At 40.5% G+C, this 18,561-nt stretch overlaps 1 protein-coding gene across 2 annotated transcripts in view; it reads left to right on the top strand.

Annotated features, from left to right (window-relative positions):
- The first annotated feature begins 4 nt into the window (after positions 1-4).
- The window catches only part of lrrk2 (leucine-rich repeat kinase 2), a 45,177-nt gene continuing 26,620 nt past the window's right edge, over positions 5-18,561 (top strand). The window contains exons 1-18 of one of the 2 annotated variants that reach the window (XM_071925509.2): positions 5-148; positions 594-679; positions 1,434-1,543; positions 1,947-2,035; positions 3,787-3,921; positions 4,739-4,873; positions 6,669-6,800; positions 7,347-7,466; positions 9,174-9,334; positions 10,152-10,231; positions 10,639-10,745; positions 11,457-11,586; positions 11,958-12,082; positions 13,159-13,286; positions 15,298-15,442; positions 16,069-16,208; positions 17,058-17,186; positions 17,938-18,108. In XM_071925509.2, coding sequence (XP_071781610.2) covers positions 13-148; positions 594-679; positions 1,434-1,543; positions 1,947-2,035; positions 3,787-3,921; positions 4,739-4,873; positions 6,669-6,800; positions 7,347-7,466; positions 9,174-9,334; positions 10,152-10,231; positions 10,639-10,745; positions 11,457-11,586; positions 11,958-12,082; positions 13,159-13,286; positions 15,298-15,442; positions 16,069-16,208; positions 17,058-17,186; positions 17,938-18,108 — 2,259 coding nt within the window. In that variant the 5' untranslated portion in view covers positions 5-12. The remainder of the gene's footprint in view (positions 149-593; positions 680-1,433; positions 1,544-1,946; positions 2,036-3,786; positions 3,922-4,738; positions 4,874-6,668; positions 6,801-7,346; positions 7,467-9,173; positions 9,335-10,151; positions 10,232-10,638; positions 10,746-11,456; positions 11,587-11,957; positions 12,083-13,158; positions 13,287-15,297; positions 15,443-16,068; positions 16,209-17,057; positions 17,187-17,937; positions 18,109-18,561) is intronic. The other variant, XM_071925510.2, reaches the window with a different exon arrangement.

Raw genomic sequence — 18,561 nt, forward strand, 5'->3', positions numbered from 1 at the left:
ATTTCAAAGATCATGGTTAACAAAGAAGAACTGGAAGAGCGGCTGAAGAAACTACTGGTGAGGTTAAAAAACCTGCAAGAAGACAGGCAACTAAGCACACTGATTCAAATCATCCAGGATCTGCTTTTCCTGGCGCACACCGACTGTGGTAAGAAACATCCATCCATGTGCATCAAAGCTTTTATTAAAGCACAGGCCCACTCCTCTTTGGCCATGTTGTTTTGATTCTGCTGTCTTCTTTTTGTGCTTCTTTTAAGATTAAAAGTGTTTATAAGCCAGTTGGAGCTTCTTCTTCACCTGCACACATTTGTAATTTTAGTTTTCCATCATTTTTATGTCTTCTTTATGTAGTTTATCATTGTGTTTTATCGTCTGTGATTCAGCACAGTCCAATTAAATTAAACTAACTGTTCAAATAAACAAAACACCATACAGTTGCATCCTACAGATACATGTTATTCTTAGTCTTGTTATTGCCAGGCTCATTCCCAATCCTTTTTATATGCTTTTAAAAATAGAAATGAGCGTGTCAGGCCGGGTCTCTTTTTTTCAAAAGTTAATGTGTCATCCTTAACTGTTGCTCCTTTGTGCAGCAGCAGAGCTGTTTGAAGACAAAGATGTGCAGGGCCCTCTGATGGTGGTGCTGTCGTCTTACATCAACAGCAGAGGAGTCCAGCAGGTACGGGAAGACATGAGGAAGACACTGAAGTCCTCTCTGCTATCTAACTCCATTTGCTTGTGTAGTTTTCTTGTCTTTGCATATCAGCAGTATGTTATGTTATGTTTACTCCACACATGCTCTGAAAAGGAAGACCTGTGTCATCTTCAACACAACATGCCTTGTTGGGAGAATGGTAGCTTTCAAAACAGCATATTTTAATAATAACGACAAATGTGATTTTATTGTGTTGAACTGCAACACATATCTCGAACTAGACACACAGATGTGTTGAGAAAACATGCAGCATTTTTAAGAGTGTATTGTAGGATCACCTGCCAGGGTGATCTCCCCTCTTCGCAGTTTAAACCTCATTAAAAAGTGAAACGGCCATGCTTTTATCTGCCGTGTTTACAGTCTTATGACTGCTGTATACTGCGGCTTATCGGAGGTGAGATTGCAGCGTGACTCAAATTGAAAGTCAGAGATGTGTGAGATGACTTATTTTGAAGGATAAAACAAAATCTGGTCACAATTACTTTGAGCTTTCGCTTTAGTCTTCCAAGGAGTGCAGGGTGTGTGGTGTATTTTGCCAGATAAGTGATTGAAATTAATTGAATTTTAATTAGGCATTTGTCCCAGGTCTGGAGTCTGAAATATGGATCAGGAATGTAGTTTTTTTCCTTCTATCTAGGAATGATTATTTTCCTTCACTGACTGATTGGCTTTACAGTTCTTCACAACCTTGAGATAAAGTGTAAGCCTCTTGCCACAGGTGGGCTGGTCACTGCTGTGTCGGCTGATTGAAATATGTCCCGGGACGTTGGATCAGCTGACCCGGCCTCTGCAAGCAGCCAAGGAGTGGGAGGTACTGGGAGCGCACCAGTAAGTAAAGACACAGTGTCTTCCACTGCTTACTGTTGGCTGCATGTGATGTTGTTGATCTAGGAAGTGAAGCTTCTTCATCGTGTGTGAATGTCATGGAGTGTTTTGCATATTTGCATGTGTGTCTATTTCTGTCCTGTATTCCTCTATTGTTGTTTCCTACATCCCTGTATCAATGTGTTTTCTCTACACCTGTATTGTTGTTGTTTCCTCTACACTTGTATTGTTGTTGTTTTCTGTACACCCGTATTGTTGTGTATCCATGCTGTATACCAGTGATTCTCAATCCTAGGGGGTTGCAAGATAATTCTGTGTGTTTGCGAGATGATATATTACTGATATAAATGTAATACCGCATTTCTGTTTATGGTGAATGATGTATCCCTGTATCGCTGTTTTCCAGGCAGATCCTGAAGGTTTTGTCCCAGTACAGGACGGACTGCAGAGTGACCATGGTTGGACTCAGGGCCTTGGCTCTCCTGCTCAGATCAGGTACAAAATTAGACAGGAGTCGGGTTGAAATGCAAGTATCAGATGGATGGAATTTGACACATAGGACGACAGGATGAGTGCGAGAGGGTTTTGACCATTTGAAGGTCAATTTAGTGCTGTTTTCTGCTACTTAAAAGTCAAGCCCAGGTCATACTAGGTGATTTTTACACAGATTCTAAGACAGGTTAGAATCTGGGTTATAAAACAAACACTAATAATAATCTGCATTATTTGACCTGGGTCTAATCAGGACACCAGACAGTCACCGATAGGCTTATGCCATATGACGAATTCATGTCATCAAATCAACTTCAAAATAATAAGTGTTTTATGGAGGGGGGGGGGTTGGATAAGTTACTGTGGCAATTCAGCATAGAGGAAGTATTGTCCATATGTAATTCCCCTGTTTTTTCTCTGGCTGTAATTTCTTATCTGTATGTGTAGCTGCATGTTGCATATCTACTATGTGGAGAGTCCCACTTGAAAGGCCACTTCAAAACACTCAAGTTAGTATTAACAGTGCAACCTCTGCCCTTAAGGGGTCTAAAAGTTATTTTCAGTTCTCTTCTGCGTAATGACCTGTATTACATCATGTCCAGTTTGACGTGGAGCGCTCGGGAATTGCCAGAGATTAAATTAAGACACAAGTCACATGGCCCGTGAACTGATTTTATTAGTCAATGAAAGTACAGTATCAGTGGACCGCAATCCAGCAGATGGCGGGACAAAAATCTGCAAGCCAAGGACTTCCTGCCTCTGACGCGGAGGGGCTTTGTGTAAAATATTTACGAGGTCACGGAACAGACCTGCTTGTTTTCCGCTGCTGAAAGGTCACAGCGTACATTTGTAGTGTTTTGTTATGAGATATTCACCACATATCCAAGCAAATGGTGTTACTTTTTAAAGGATAGTAGGTAACTTAAATCCTTGGGTGACAAAACTGTAGTGGATCCATATATTTTAGAGATATTGAATGATGAACTTCAGGTGATGAGTTTTTTTTCCCTAAATGGATTTATGGTGTTTTTGAAATGAACTCTTTATTTGTGGCCCTGGCTTTTCTCTTTTCTTCAGGTAGAAATGTGTATGTTTTCCCCAGTCTAAAGCTCTTTCTTCAAATCTTTATTTTATCTAGTTGACTTTAAAATTACAGTCTGTTGGATGGGACATTAAAATAAATGAGCACAATATCAGAATAGGGAACAGATCATTGGGTGACAAAATAGCTCAACAAGCTAGCAGACATTGCAACAAACAGCAAAACATTGCACCAAGGCAAGACCACGGCTCATATCATGGATATAGGAAAGCACAAATAATAATAATAATAATGATAATCTTTATTTTTATAGCACTTTTCAAAACACAGTTACAAGTGCTTTACAGTCAAAGTAAAAGTCCAAAGACAATAATAACTGCAAAAAAGGAAAAAGCAAAATAACATCAATAAGATGGAACAATAAAAGGCAAAAATGGAATAAAAGCAACATAACAAAATGTAAAATTATGTTGAGTAGAGGTACTTTGAAATGTTTTTTTCTATTTTCCTCTGACAGTGCTATGTTCCACCGGAGCAATTTTTCCACTACATCCCCATGCCTCGCCAACAGGATATTTTATTAGTAACAGTCAGAATATGACGACATTAAGGCATCAGGCCAAATAAAAAGATCATGAGACAACAATAGTGTATAGTTGTATAGATATATAAATCATGTTATACAGTTGTATCTGTTTGTGTGTGTGTGCAGATCTGCTGCCTCTGCTGGTGCTGGAGGAGGAGGAGGATGTGTTCGGCCTGGTGGTGCAGGCGATGAAGACGTTTTCTACCAGTGAGGAAGTGCAGCTGCAAGGCTGTGCAGCTCTGCAGTTCCTTCTGGAGACAGGTAGACACACACACACACACACACACACACACACACACTAACCCCTCTGCATGTACTAGTGTGTAGAGTGATACATGTATAGTCTACTGTCCCCTTGCAGTGTATGTGAGGTGTCTCTGTCCCTACACTGTGTCATGATGCACTGTGAAATTCTTTTTTGTTTATGGTTTTGCCAATGCCACCAAGACAAAAACTCATTTACATTTATTGTACTTGTCAATTAAAGTGATTTGTATTTTGATTTGGGATTGGTGATGTGTCCAAGATATTATATATCTTCCTCATTTTTGATGGTCTAACATATCTTGTATTTGTTTTTGTTTTTTATACAAATGGCACTTTATGAAAAGTGCCATGACCCTAGGATATCAACCAATCAACCAATAAGTTAATTCAGTTTTCCCCTCTATTCACTGTCTACTTTTTATACTGATTGTCTTGCAAAATACAAAGCATAATAATCCAAGAATATAATAAATATAATTTGTATTTTATTTAAAAAAAATATATCAAAATGCAGTTGACTGGTATGAAATTGCCCTGAAATTCCAGTTTCATTTTGTCAGAATGACAAAATGAAATGGAAGAATGAAGAATGCAAGAATGAAGATTCAAAAGCAAATAGGATTATTGAATTTAAGGTTTCTGACCCAAGTTACATAAGTACATAAGTGGGAAAATAAAATGTATTATATATATTATATATAATTTGTTATAGTGGGATTACATTTTCATTTTCCAGTTTGCATTAAGATTTGAATAAAGTTAACTATACGCTTCTGTAGCTGAATGTCTGTCGTTGTTTCTGTCTGTGCAGTGAGTGATGAGCACCTGGTGGAGTTTGTGGAGAACCAGGACCATGTTGTGGTGCTGGCGGCTCTGCAGCGGTTCCAGGACAGTCCTGACCTGCTGCTGCAGGCCATGAAGGTGCTGCTGCCCCTGGCCCGCCCAGGTAAGGCCTCCCTGCACCGCCAGACTGTCAGAAAGATTGAAAAGGGAAGGAAATACTTGATTGAGAAAAAGGACTTGTATGTTAATGCTCTCATAACCTCCTTTTTATTAGTACTACACTGGTTCCTACCATGCAGCGCTACATCGCTATGAAGTGAACAGCAGAGCGGCACAGAAATGTGAATAGCAGCCAGTAATTTCAGTGACGCTAAGCACATTTACAGCGAACACAGTGAGCCGAGTCGTGGCTTTTGGTGTAAAACTGGACTTGTATTTCCTATATTCCTGTGTTCCCTACTCCTGATATTAATAAACCACTACCTAGCTAGTATTTGTGATTAGTAGGATAACTTGTAAGTTATTCTGCCACCAAATAATAATGCCACCAAATAATTTATGTTGTAAATTAAGTCAGAATTGTCACAGTTGTCAGAACTGACTAACTGACTAATTAATTTTTAGAGCATTAGATTGCATTATGATAAAGAATCAAGTTTTACAATCTATCAAACGTTTTCTTCTAATTAAGGCTCAGATATTTACTTATTTTCAGGAAAACAACAGGAAAAAGACACAGGAATAGAGCAGAAAATGACGTCAATGCTCTCACTGAAAGCTGATTGGTTACAGTTTTGAACCTCAGTGACACTGTTCAGCTCACGTTGAGACTTTTTCCAAAGCGATATCATCGGGTGTTTACTTACTCGCATTATGTTAGAGACTGGTGCTAGTAATTGTATTAAAACTATAGCAAATTGTCTGTCTGACTGATTTATAAACACTTATTTGAACCTCAATCTGATAAGGATGTATGGATTAGTGCATGCAGTGCTGTTTATGTGGAGCAATTTAGGAATGCGTATACTTTAGATGATGAAACCTGTTCAAGTCCAGTCACTTGATTACCATGCTTCTTACATCACATGACTCAGGAAAGCACATTAATCACGAAGGAAGGGCATGAAACATCAACACTTTGCCTTTTCTTGTTCCACATCGTCTATTTCCACCCTTCCCACAATTACACAGTGTGACTCTTAACACTGTCTCTGCATAAATCAGATTATACCTCAAATGGGAGTAATTGTGTGTTTGGATTCAACTGGTACAATGCGTATTTTGCGTAATTAGATTGGAGCCTTCTAACATTCCCATGAAGAAGTCTTTTAGTTTTGGAGCAGGAAGTGCTGGCTGTAATTGGGACTTTATGGTTTGACAAGCGTACATGGCTGGCTAATGCAATTATTTGAGTGCAGGAAAGCCCCACATTGTGATTTTGGGGCATTTGGATTTCCTAAAAAGTGCATCCTAATCAAAGGCGTTGAATGAGTGAGATTAAAAGAAAAGTGACAAAGAATGGATTATTCAGAGACTTGTGATTTATCAGAGTTTTGGGGGACTTTCAGGGTTTTTGGACACATCACTCTATTTAATTTATAAAGGAAATTTCCAGACTTCCTGCTTTTCTTCCATTTATTTACTGTTTTTATGTGTTGTCCTGGTCATATCACTGACCATCCTAAACAGGGTTTCTGTGCAGTTCTGGAGAGTCTTCAAAAGTATAGAAACTGAATTTGATAATGCCAGTTCTTAGAAAGTTTAGGAATCGCACAAAAAGTATGGAGGGGTGGGGGTGCTGTTCAGTCCTGGACTAAACATTTTATATAGTCATTTTGACCAGCAAATATCGTCATACATATTGATCACCGACTAAAATCAAAAGTATGGAATTTTGAAATGGAAAATGAAACCATGAAAGCTGGTCTGAATCTATCGGTTCGTCTCGTCTCCTCCAGGCAGCAACGTGGAGATGCTGATGTCGGGAGGAGTGAGGTGCTACAGCGTGCTCATCACCGCCGTGGACGCCTTCCCCGAGGTGGAGGAGCTGCAGGAGACGGCCTGCTGTCTGTTCAGGAAGTTTACATCAGGTCAGACCCAGGGGTCAAAGGTCAGGAGGTCCAAAGATCAAACCACAGGATGAACTTCCTCCCAACTCCTCCCAACATTTTTCTACAGTTATCTTGTTAGCGGATAAATGGACATTCAGTCCCTTGTTAGTTTTGTAAGCAGTGGTAGTTGGGAGTTGGGTTTGATCCCCCATCTAACCTTGTTTTGGTTCTAGTGTAAGTGTATAAGACTAAATGTGTTCACACTTTCTCTAGTAGTAGTGGACAGTTTCTTGTTGTAGTTGCCCACCACTTGACTGATTATAGGGGAAACCAATGTAATGAAATCCTGGTCAGCATTGAAAGAATCTGAGAGGCTCTGTCAATGAATATCTCTCATTTTGGAGTTTCTCTGCACTTGTTCACGGTAGCACTGTTTGCAGAATCAATGGATCCTCGCCATAAATACAACGGTGTTTGCATTTCATTCTAATAAGCTGATTTGCCTATCGGCTGAGCGATAATGATCGAAGAGGTCAGCAGGAGCATGTGTGTGATCCAGGGTGCGCTTGTTTTGTCTTCTTGTAGAGAGTTACTACAACATCCTGGTACTGAACGGCGTCCAGAGGGTTGCAGTGAGAGCCTGTCACACCTTCCCCGACAACGCCACGCTGCAGGCCGCTGCACTGTCCTGCCTGGCTGACCTCAGTGAGCACACACACACACACACACACACACACTCAAACTGATCCAGAGCATGCCTCTGCTGGAACAGTTCCCTAACAACTAGAGACGAATGAGATGAATTTGTTAAACTAGATACTAGAAACTAGAAAGTCTGTTAAAATGTAGTTCAGTCTCTTTCTCACAAACTGACTACACATTTTTTGTGGTTGTAAACCAACCTTTGTGTATTGTAATATTTACTGTTTAGAGGAATGTCTCTTGTAGAGTGTCATGACCTAGTTGACAGACATATTGCCCAGCCTCTACCAGTATGCATCATATAATAAACACCAACCAAAATTCAGTCAAAAAGTTATGGTCTGGAAGAAGTATGGAAAATGTGTATAGTGACCCTGAGTTTAGGCAGGCAGGCAACCTCCCCTTTACCTGCCAGTGCTTTAGACCCTCACCCACCATTAAGTGCTAGGATTGATTTTTGTCCCCATAGACCCGCCGAGCATTGTGATTTCTGTTTCATGGGTCTGTCTTGAATAACTGCAAAAGTATATTTGTGGAAAAAAACTACAAATGACATGCTAGCAATTTTCCAGAAAACAAAAGGGACTGGAGCACACCGATTGATTCACAGCCTTTAATTGTGCAAACAGACTAACGTTTCGACACTACTGTGTCTTCATCAGAGTCAAAGTGGACAGAGACATGAGGCAAACAACATATATAGTCAACCTAGACCAGGTGTGCAATTGTCATTGGATAATTGGTTGAACAGGGTTTCAAATCTATTGGATAATAAATCCAAGGGTGGGAGTTGCCATAGTCAGTGTCCAAGTGCCACACCCCTAACAACATGTCAGAAACAAAAGAACATAGACCTCTCTTAAAGTTACAAAGATAAAAGTACAAAAAGTACAAGTACAAATAACCGTCAAATATGACAAATTAGAGGAAACATGACATATTCAGTTCCTCATTTATGCCAAAAGGCTAACACCATGTCAGAAACAAAAGAACAAAAGAACACAAACCTCTCTTAAAGTTACGAGGATAAAGGTACAAAAAGTACAAACATCCGTCAAGTGTGCCAAATTAGAGGAAACATGACAAACTCAGTTCTTCATTTATACCAAAGGGCTCCACTGTATTCAGAGTGTGAATCCAATATGCCTCTCTGCGGAGCAGTGAGTTGATGATGTCACCACCTCTAGGAGAGGGTGAAATTTTTTTCTATTCCCCAGAACTTTAATGATGCTGCAGAGCCGTGGTTAGCCTGTGCATAATGTCGAGCAACAGCATAGTCCATGTTTTGTGTACGTATTGCAGTCTTATGTTCAGATATGCAAATCTTTAAAGCTCTTTTTGTTTGTCCGACATAAACCAGACCACAGGGACATTTCAGCATATAGACAACATGTGTGCTGCAGCAGTTAATGAAGGATTTAATGGAGTATTTTTTACCAGTACGTGGATGTGTAAAGTACCTGGTGTCTGATGACTTAGAACATTGTGCACAGTGGCCACAGCGGAAAAAACCTGTAGGTTGATTAGGCAGCCAGGAGACAGTGTTAGGTGGTTTTTTAGTGTCAGAATGAACCAGTCTGTCTCTCAGATTGCGGCAAATCTGAGAGACCAAAAAAAATAAAAAATTTCACCATGTAGCGACGTTTCGGTCATAGACCTTCTTCAAAGCATCATGTATTGTAATCCTAGCATACTGTCTCCTTCTCCCAGCTGCGACCATAGTGCAGAACAAGGCGGTGGCTGAGCAGGGTCTGGAGGAGGGGGAGGAGGAGGAGAACAGGGGGAAGGAGGAGGTGGAGGACATGGGCCTGGGCTGGATGGAGGCCTGCTGCACTGCGCTGGAGCTGCACGCCGCTGAGCCCGCCGTACAGGTCAGACCAACAGCTTCGCATGTAAAAAGCCTCTCTCACAGGATTCTTCAAAAATGTCTGCTCATAGGACGCAGGGCTTTTTTGACCTTTCTGGGATTTGAAAGGAAACAACTGGTGGCTTGAGCCCTTTTCCTTTTCATTAAAAGGCTTCCTGCCACTGTGCCAGTAGTCCAGAGTATTTATTTAGTTGAGCGTACAATCTGTGTTAACTCCCACCATACCAGCCAGTCCTTTCCCTTTGTTTCATTCCCTGCAGTTTGCATTTAGTTTCTCCTCCTCTGGACTCCCACCTAGTGTTGTCTAGTGCTCTCATGTCCACTCACATGCATGTGGGAATACACACACATGCACACACACGCTCTAGCTGCATGACTGGATGTTTATGATGTGTCTGTCCTTTCCTTGTTTTTCCCTCTTGTTTGTGATGTTTATGTGTGATTTTGTCCTTTGTTCTCTGCAAAGCACTTGTTGACAAACTGATTGCGTAAAGCACTTACATTCTAAATAAACTAGATTCGACTTGTAGTATACATTAATTGGTCAGATGTAATTGGTCCACAAATAGGCTGTTGTACCCAGGCTCTGAGCCTCACAGGCTCCTGTGGGAAATGTAATGTGAAACTTTTACCATTTCACCATGTCTTTTAATATGTCACCAAATCACATAAAAAAGCACAGAAGAGATTGTAGTTTCATTATTATCAATACTTCAAACCTATCCAGTTTTTTCCTTTCTTTCCGTATTATTTCTCCATTTGCCTGGCATGTTGTTAACCATCACAATATCAACTTGTGTGAATCTCCTCCGCTCCCCCAGGAAGCTGCAAGTTGGGCCATTCACAGCCTGTTATTACATGGAGCCGGACTGAACCATTCAGCAGAGGAGCAGGATGAGAGGTAGACGCCGAAGCAGAACATACCACACACCTCTTCTCTGTGTGTTTAACATTGTTTCGCACGTGTTTGTGGTGATATTTACAGTGACAGTGCATGTGCCTCTTTGTGAAATGCTAACCAGATGTTGGAGACAGTTGTCACACACGGAGATATCTTCAGCAAACAAAGAAAAAATAACTGTTTGGCCAGCTTGCAGCTCTCTCAAGGACAACAGAAATGATGTATTCACTGTGATTTCTGTTTCTCAGAAAGAACATAATGTGGAAAATTAGATTTTAAAGGTCAGCATAACGGAACGTCATGCATGTCTCGCCATGCATGTGATGAGGGGCGTTTCTGAAATGTGTTTAAAATGTGCGATGGGGTGATTTAATGACATTCGTTACGTTGTTTATGGTTGTTTTCAGGACTCCTGTTCACAGACAGTTAATGGCGGCCATGCTGCTCCACTCCTCCTCTCCCAGAGTGTTCAAAGCTGCTACTAGTGCCATGGGCACACTCATTACACACAACCGTGAGTCCTCTGCACCATTGTTACCCTAAATACAAAACCACACCCGTGCACACACACCCAATAGCAGGGTACACACTTTGGTTAGTTCCCATTTGTAGTTTAAAACTAAATGTAAACATCTATTTTGTATTTTTGATAGCCTGTCATCTTATCCATGTCGACTCCTATATATTTGGCATTAAGCATTAATAACTTGGTAATGCTATCTGGCAAAAAGAGAAGCTGGTAGCATCACAAGATAGTGTATAATACAGATCTGTTTTCATTATAGGTATGGTAGTATAATTATAATACAGTTAAGACAGTTCACCTAAACGAAAATATATATGTGTTGTTTTTGCATTTATGCAATATAAATGTATCCACGTGATTTTTTTTTTTCAAAAATGACTGTAAAAATTGGGCTACAAATAATTTAATCAATTAATTGTCAACGTTGATAATGTAATCTTCAGTAATTGGAGTTGGCGCACCAGATGGATGATGTTTTCCACACGGGACAGTACATTGAATGGCAGAAAGTTTATGCTAATTGAAGGTTGATTGAGTATACTTTTTTGTGATTGACAATTTCTCTGAAGCTATCTGAATTGCACTGATGTGGTAAACCCCACTCATCTGCTGCTCCATGTAGGATAAAACAAATAATTTTTCATAACTGTTGGACTCAGTCTGTTGGTAACATGAAGGTCTGTTCTGTTCTGTTTGCAGGTAAAATGCGTTCTCTGCTGCTGTCCAACGGCCTCCATGTCAACCTGGTGGAGATGATGAAGAGACACTCAGCCTCCGCCGAAGTTTCCATCAGCGCCTGCAAACTGCTCCACCTCCTCTTCCAGGGAAGGTGGGGACAAACCAGTTTCCTTTACATCAGTTGGTTTTATTATATCACAAAATGGAAAAGGACAAAAAAATGACCCAACATGGGAAGAACAGGCATGTTGTGGAGGATAGTTTTTTGTTTTTCATAGATTAACCTTTGCATTAAAAGCTTTAAAAATGATATATTACATAGCAGGTGTCAATGAGTTATTTTGTTTGAATTACTAAGTATTTAATCAAGTGTATTTCGATCACACTTTTTCGGACGTAAAACGGGTATCTTGTGAAGATAATTCAGCCTAGGATCATGGCTTTTGGTCACAAATTAGAAGGCTTTACCTTCTCATTTGTCATGAGTGTCTCTGGAATGAACCTCGTCCCGTATGTATGTAGGACGGCCAGTCTGGATGAGCTGAACATGGCCATGGGTCAGATCCTCAGCGCCATGAAGGTCCACAACTTCCAGCCGGAGCTGCAGCTGGAGGCGCTGCAGGCCAGCCTGGTCTTCCTCTGCCCAGGTACTTTTGAAGTGGAAGTCCTCAAAATTCTCATTTTCATTTTGGTGACGTCTTTGGTGATAACAGTCATTCCTGTGGTGTTTCTGCACTGCACTTCCCAGAGATCACCTGTCAATCAAACTGTGATGTGTTTTTCCTTGGATTTTCTGTCGATGCAGTTTGAGTTTCTCTTTTCTTTGTCTGTTCAGCCATGGTGGCTATCGCTGCTCATGCTAACTACCCAGTTCTTCTTCTTCTGTTAATTCCAAACAAACCAGAAATGTAAAACGCATCACTTCCTGTGCGCCAGAGGATTTTGTCCCAGGAAAGAGCGACCAGACTCCGTGTTTAGAACAACAAATGTTAAAGCTTTAGTGAACTGGATATAGGTTGAATCGCTGTTGTGTTTTATCAATCAGCTATAGAGAGCAGCATAACAGGCAATTATTCATATAAAAATGTCACAGATTATTACTTCACGTTATGTCAGGTTTATTTATCAGCGCTTTCAACAGACAGATTTGTCACTGAGTGCTTTACAGCCTTTTACCAATACACGATACACATAATCTGATCTGTCACTAGCCCTTGTGCTATAGAAAACAACAGACAAATAAAACAACAGATGAATACAAGAAAGAACAAACATATCAGAGTTTAAGGGCCGCCATGATAAAGTTCTGTGTGTTTCTTTGTTAAAGGTCTGTGTTTCTTTTTTGTGTTTCTTTCTGTGTGTTTTCTTTGTGTGTGTGTGTGTGTGTGTGATACAGCGGCATTAAGGCACAAAACACAAAACAGTCTGCCTGCAAATGAATAGGCATAGTGTGAATTTTGATCTTGTGTGTGTTTTAAAGATTAGCTCCACTGAATCGGTTCACGTCAGAGGAAGCGGTGGAATGAAAGGTGATACAGTGGAACAGCTTGTTATCAGTGTTTTGATTTCCACCCAAACTAGGTTAAAATGGAGACCGCCCCTGCTGTCGGCAGCACATTTGTTACACTCCTAATTAGATTGGTGAGTGATAGAATAACGTATGCGTGTGTGTACAATAGTTTACCCCTCTTCATTTGATTCTGCGGTGTGTGTGCATTCCCAGACAGGAGTTTGCGGGAGCACGGCGTCTCGGTGGCCGACCCCGACATGGCCGACGTGTCGCTGAAGGTCCTGAAGAACCAGTGTGTGGTGGAGGGAGCGCACACCGTCTACCTGGAGGTCCTCAACAGGGTACGAACACTCTGACAGCCCCCTTCTTCCAGTCACGCCCCCTTTAAACATTGTGACAATTTCATGCCTGAACCATTTTATATCACTGGTAATATTGAAATTGTAACCTTTTAAATTGTAGTTATAATAAATGTATTTCCAAGGTAGGAGACACAAAAGAAAGGATGCACGTTAAAGGGGCAATAAGTAAGATTTTTACTGCCCCATAGCACAAAATGACCTTAGTGTATCTGCAGGTTTTTTTTAGGATTGTTGATAAATACCGATGACTCAGCGATTAGTGTGCCAGGTGCTGAGATCGCCGGCTTTCAGAACTCACTTTCTGGCCTGTACTCTCCACCCATTGCAATTTCTAGACACTCCCAATGCAGGAAATGAGTAAAAACTCCAATCGCACTGGAATTGTCCTTTTCAAACTGAGCCATTTATTTCAGCTTGTCCATGTTTGTCCTGCTGCTGTTCGTGTTTACAATGACACATGGTAGCCAATGGTGTTAGTCCGTCAGCGGCTCAATACAACAGATTTTTAGTATTTCTTAAAATGGGTTACACTTTATCATTATTTCTTGTTTTTTCATCTGCCACACTGTTTGAGAGACACTGCCCTATAGTGCTACACATTACCCTGTCCCGTATGTTTGGGGTTTGTGTGTCTGGTCTTTAGGGGCAGCAGGGTGAAGTAGTGAATAGTGACCCGCTGTGGAGGGAGGGTGAGAGAAAAGATGATTTCATCCTTTGAGGATTGATAATGTATCACAAAAAAATAGTGTAGAGCTTTAAAAACAAAAACACAAAGGGAATTTGTCGTAAACATCAAGAGAACCGGCAGGTCACAAAAACAGACCCGGGACATACAGTGCTCATTCATTACATAAATTAGACAACAGTTCATCCATTCATTACAGAAATTATACAGTAGTTCATCATGAAACCACAACATCGGAAAGACGTAATTACATTCCTAAAAAGAACATGCCAGTTGATTGCTAACTGGTATGAATGAGTATGAGTGGCGAGTCTGGCGACTATTTTTGTTTTCACTTGTGGAAGTTGTTTCCCTTCTGCCTGAGGGCAGGATGATGTCATTATGGTCATTAAATATTATACGATTTTGAGTTTGATTTGACTTGCACCAAACAAACATGCGCCCACAAACAGAAAATGGAGTACAGAACAAAATAAGGGAATAATAACAACAAAAACAAAACAAAAATCTAAACATTGGCAAAAAGAGTAAAAGCAAAGCAAAAAAAGCAAACATTACATGTCAGTAGGAAACTCAGAAGTTGCTAATTATCCCTAATTCTACAGTTATTAACTCTCTGCATTTGGCATACAAAGAGTTTTCTTCCAAAATGAGATTATCCACCATTTAAAAAATGTGACACCTACACTTAAAATGATTGACAGCAAAAACCTAAAACAATTTCAAGGATGGCAAAGTCCTTGCTTGACAAAAGGACACTTTTACAGACCTGATCTATAGTCTTTTGGAAATGAACACTTTATGTTTCCTCAAGCATTTTTAAGTGAATTCTTTGTATCCTCATCCATACTGCCAAATGTGGGATGTTTTGGTGTTCATTTCATTGTCAATGAATGCATTTCCATTCCCACCAGTATCCTGTTAATATTCAAGTGTTCTGTTTTTGAGTTGGCAGGTTAAAAAGCATATCCCATTTTATCAGAGAAGTTTTTATTCTGGATATGAGAAACCCAAACAAGATATCATGCCAATATCAATCGGGATATTGAAGCATGTATACTGTGTGCTTGATTTCTTTTACTGTTGTTTTTTGTGGTGTCTGTCACTTCTGTTTGCATGGTAATATTCTGAATATTTTTGTCATGTAGTACATGTATACAGGGATATTAATTATTGAGATGTGAAGATGCATATATTAACGGCTTATTTTGAATAGACTTTAACCAGGATGGTACTCATTGTTGTACGTGTGTGCATGTGTGTTTACTGATGTGTGTGTGTGTGTGTGTGTGTGTGTGTGTGTAGTTTATTAGCAGCTCGTCCATACAGAAGTGTGGTTTGCGGGTGCTGTCTGCTCTGGCTGACTGCTCCGGTGCAGTGGACCTGCTCTGCCAGCAGGGGGCGATAGACACGGTGCTGCATACACTACAGATGTTCCCGACGGAGCGAGGTACACTGCTGCTCTGATATGTTGTCATGGGCTTCAGTCGGATATGGCAAGATGCGGTTTGCCATCCCGTAGGCCTAAATTAGTCCAAATTCGATTATTGTAGTTTTTATCAATACGTTGACGGTTTGGTGACCACATTGACACAGCAATATCTTGTCATCAGTGGAAGTAAGTTAATTTTGGTGTTAAATTGTATTGATCCATACTCCATCCAGATGCCATATTTTAAGGTTTAGTGAACTGATCTTCTTGTATGTTATATGTTATATGTATTCTTTATTAAATCTGTTAATACTGCTTTTGGCGGCCAAAAGAAAATAAAAATATGTGTTTTAAATGCCTTTGAGCCAAAAAAATGTCATTAATTGAAGCCTATAGATGCCAAAACATCTTAGTCTGTTATGAAATGTTTGAACAACCAGCATAATTGTGGAAGTTTTTAGAGGGCGTATCACCTGAAAGTAAATACCCTCCACTATCTTTGACTAAATGTACACAAAGCCCAAATATACAGTGCTGAGATAGGGGAATCTGAAAACATAAAATGTTCTTAAATGGCTCTTGATTTCAGTAGAAAGGGTGACTGATCGTGCTGCGTCATGTTTTCACCCCCTAACTTCCTGTAGAGATACACTACTGGGGTCTGAACCTGCTCTACTACCTCGTAACCAAGAAGAAGCTGTCGAGAATGATGGTGCCGGTTCTGGCCTCCGTTCTGGCCGCCTCACTCATCCAGTACAGAGAAGATCCTGAGATGAGACTAAAGGTGAGCTGAGTGTTTTGCTTTGATGGAGCGGTGTGCAACTGATCCAAAAACAAAAATCAAAATCACAATGTTGACTGCTGCAGTTTCCCAATCGCAACAGGGTGCAATTGCTTTTTCTAAATCAGGGGAAAGGTGTTGTAGTTTCATGTGGGGGGAAGTTTTCATTCTGTTCAAACTGAGTGAACTGAAACATTTGTATCTCATCATGTTTTTTTTATCCAACTTTTCCCCCCAGAATTTTGTTCTTGGAAGGGTGACTCGCCACACCTTTTCAAATACTGGGAAACTCTGGGATACTTTAGGCCTTCAAATGAAGAAATAAGTTACAAAAACATTATTGAACAATAAAATGAATAAATGAAATATGCAAACACAAATTATGTAGAAAATCTTGTGTATCCACATCTATTACAGTTCATATTGCAATTGCAATATTTAAAGAAGCATCATATTTTTTGTTAATATCATGTATGCCTGCGTTAATCTTGAGTAGATTTTTGTTTTTTCTCAGAATGGAGGATTACCAAAGGATCTGCCATTTTTATGCCAATGTAAACCATGCTTATACCAATTTTAAAATGTGTTGTTAACATGCGTTTATCCTTCCAGCTATTCAAGAAACCAGACACCAGAAATCCATTTATTGTCTTTAATTAGAGACATACAGTATTTGCTTAAGCTTTACATGATATCCTCATTTATTTGTTTGTCAGGAAGAAAAACTTGGCCACAGCTAAGTTTTGGACAAATTTGCCATCACCAACCAATCACATACTAGGCTTCAATGTCCTACCTAACTGGATCTGTGCTTGTAGACTGAAGGTCTGTCGCTGTCTGTCTGTCCCGCAGGGTTTTCAGGTGGCTCTGAGGATGATGGACGCCTGTTCAGGAGCGGCTGCCGAGCTGCAGAGGGAAGACTTCGACCGGCAGATCTTCCAGCAGCTCAGAGAGGAGGCTCCTGACCAGAGCAGCAACCCGGTAGGTTGGACGGTTGGATGCGTGATGCAAACCAAATTTATCTTTCTCTCTGTCTCTTTCTCTTCACATCCAAGACTGCGCTCGTTTTCTATGAAAGTCCCTATGTGCTCTTGAAAACATGGAAAATTAAAGACTAGATTTCCAGTTAGGAAGCGTGGAATATGAGCAAATTAATAAAATGTGTGTCAAATGTCAAAACTTTGGATAGGCCACAGGTCATGCTGTCAAAAGTCTGCAGAAATTAGTAATTTTATGAGTTATTTATTTAATCTTTTAAGCGTTCTTTTTCAAACGCATTGCCCCAGACTGCCCTAGTACTAGTGACCACTCCAGATTGATCTGCAGACATAACATGCATTTTAAAATCTGGGATCAAGGACACCACTGCATGGAAACTGCAGTGAATCAGAATCCCTTTATCCATCAAGTACAATAAATGCACAGGGATTACAACCTTGGTGACATTTCTGCAGAGGTATATCAACAAATTACAGTGAAACACAGGCCATACTGACACACATGGTACAGGACTTCACATACAGTTCAAGAGGACACAGTGCAAGAACTACCAGACATGCTTAGAGACTGTTAAGATAAAGGATATAAGTAACACATTGTGCACTCCTTGGATTTCCAGGAAAATGACTTCCTAGAAAGAGTGGGAACCTTCACCATAATTTAATAAAACCAATCCATTTGAACTGGAATACCTTCTCTTACCTCCTCTTGTCCCTCTCTGTCTGTCTGTCAGTTACGTAAGCCGGCGTGCCTGGCTCTGTCTAAGATGTGGTGCGACTCAGAGTTGCACTACAGCATGCTGGAGAAGGCCTGCGAGGACGGAGACACGCCGATGGCCGAGTGTCTGATCCAGCTGGGCGCTGACATCAACAGGAAGACGAAGACCGAGTCTCTTATCTACCAGGTCAGAGGTCACAGTCCCTCACATAGCAGGGATAGGGATGTACAGTCAATGTACATGTCAACTGTGTCTAACTGTGTGTGTCTATCTGCCTGTTTGTTAGCAAGATATCTCAAAAAGTTACAATCGGAATGAACTAACTTAATTTGGTGGACAGACAAGGATCAGTTGATTCGATTTTGGTGGTGATCTGGAATTTCAACCTTTAGACGAATTAAGGTTTTTAGCCATGACTATTATGCTGTGTTCATGTGCTGGTGGGGAAAGTCTGACATCCAGTTGGCTGCTGCTAAACATCATTGCATTCACGTCAGAATTTGTTGGAAAATGCAGGAAAAAAACCCTGAAGATAAACAACAAATCAACAACTATTAAGGAAGCTGCAGCTTTACAAGTCAGAGTTGGCAGAAGTTTGTACTCCACCAAGTGCCTTCGAGTTTGCAAAGCCTCTAGCAA

Source organism: Centroberyx gerrardi, chromosome 4 (genome assembly GCF_048128805.1).
Source record: "Centroberyx gerrardi isolate f3 chromosome 4, fCenGer3.hap1.cur.20231027, whole genome shotgun sequence".
Lineage (NCBI taxonomy): Eukaryota > Metazoa > Chordata > Actinopteri > Beryciformes > Berycidae > Centroberyx > Centroberyx gerrardi.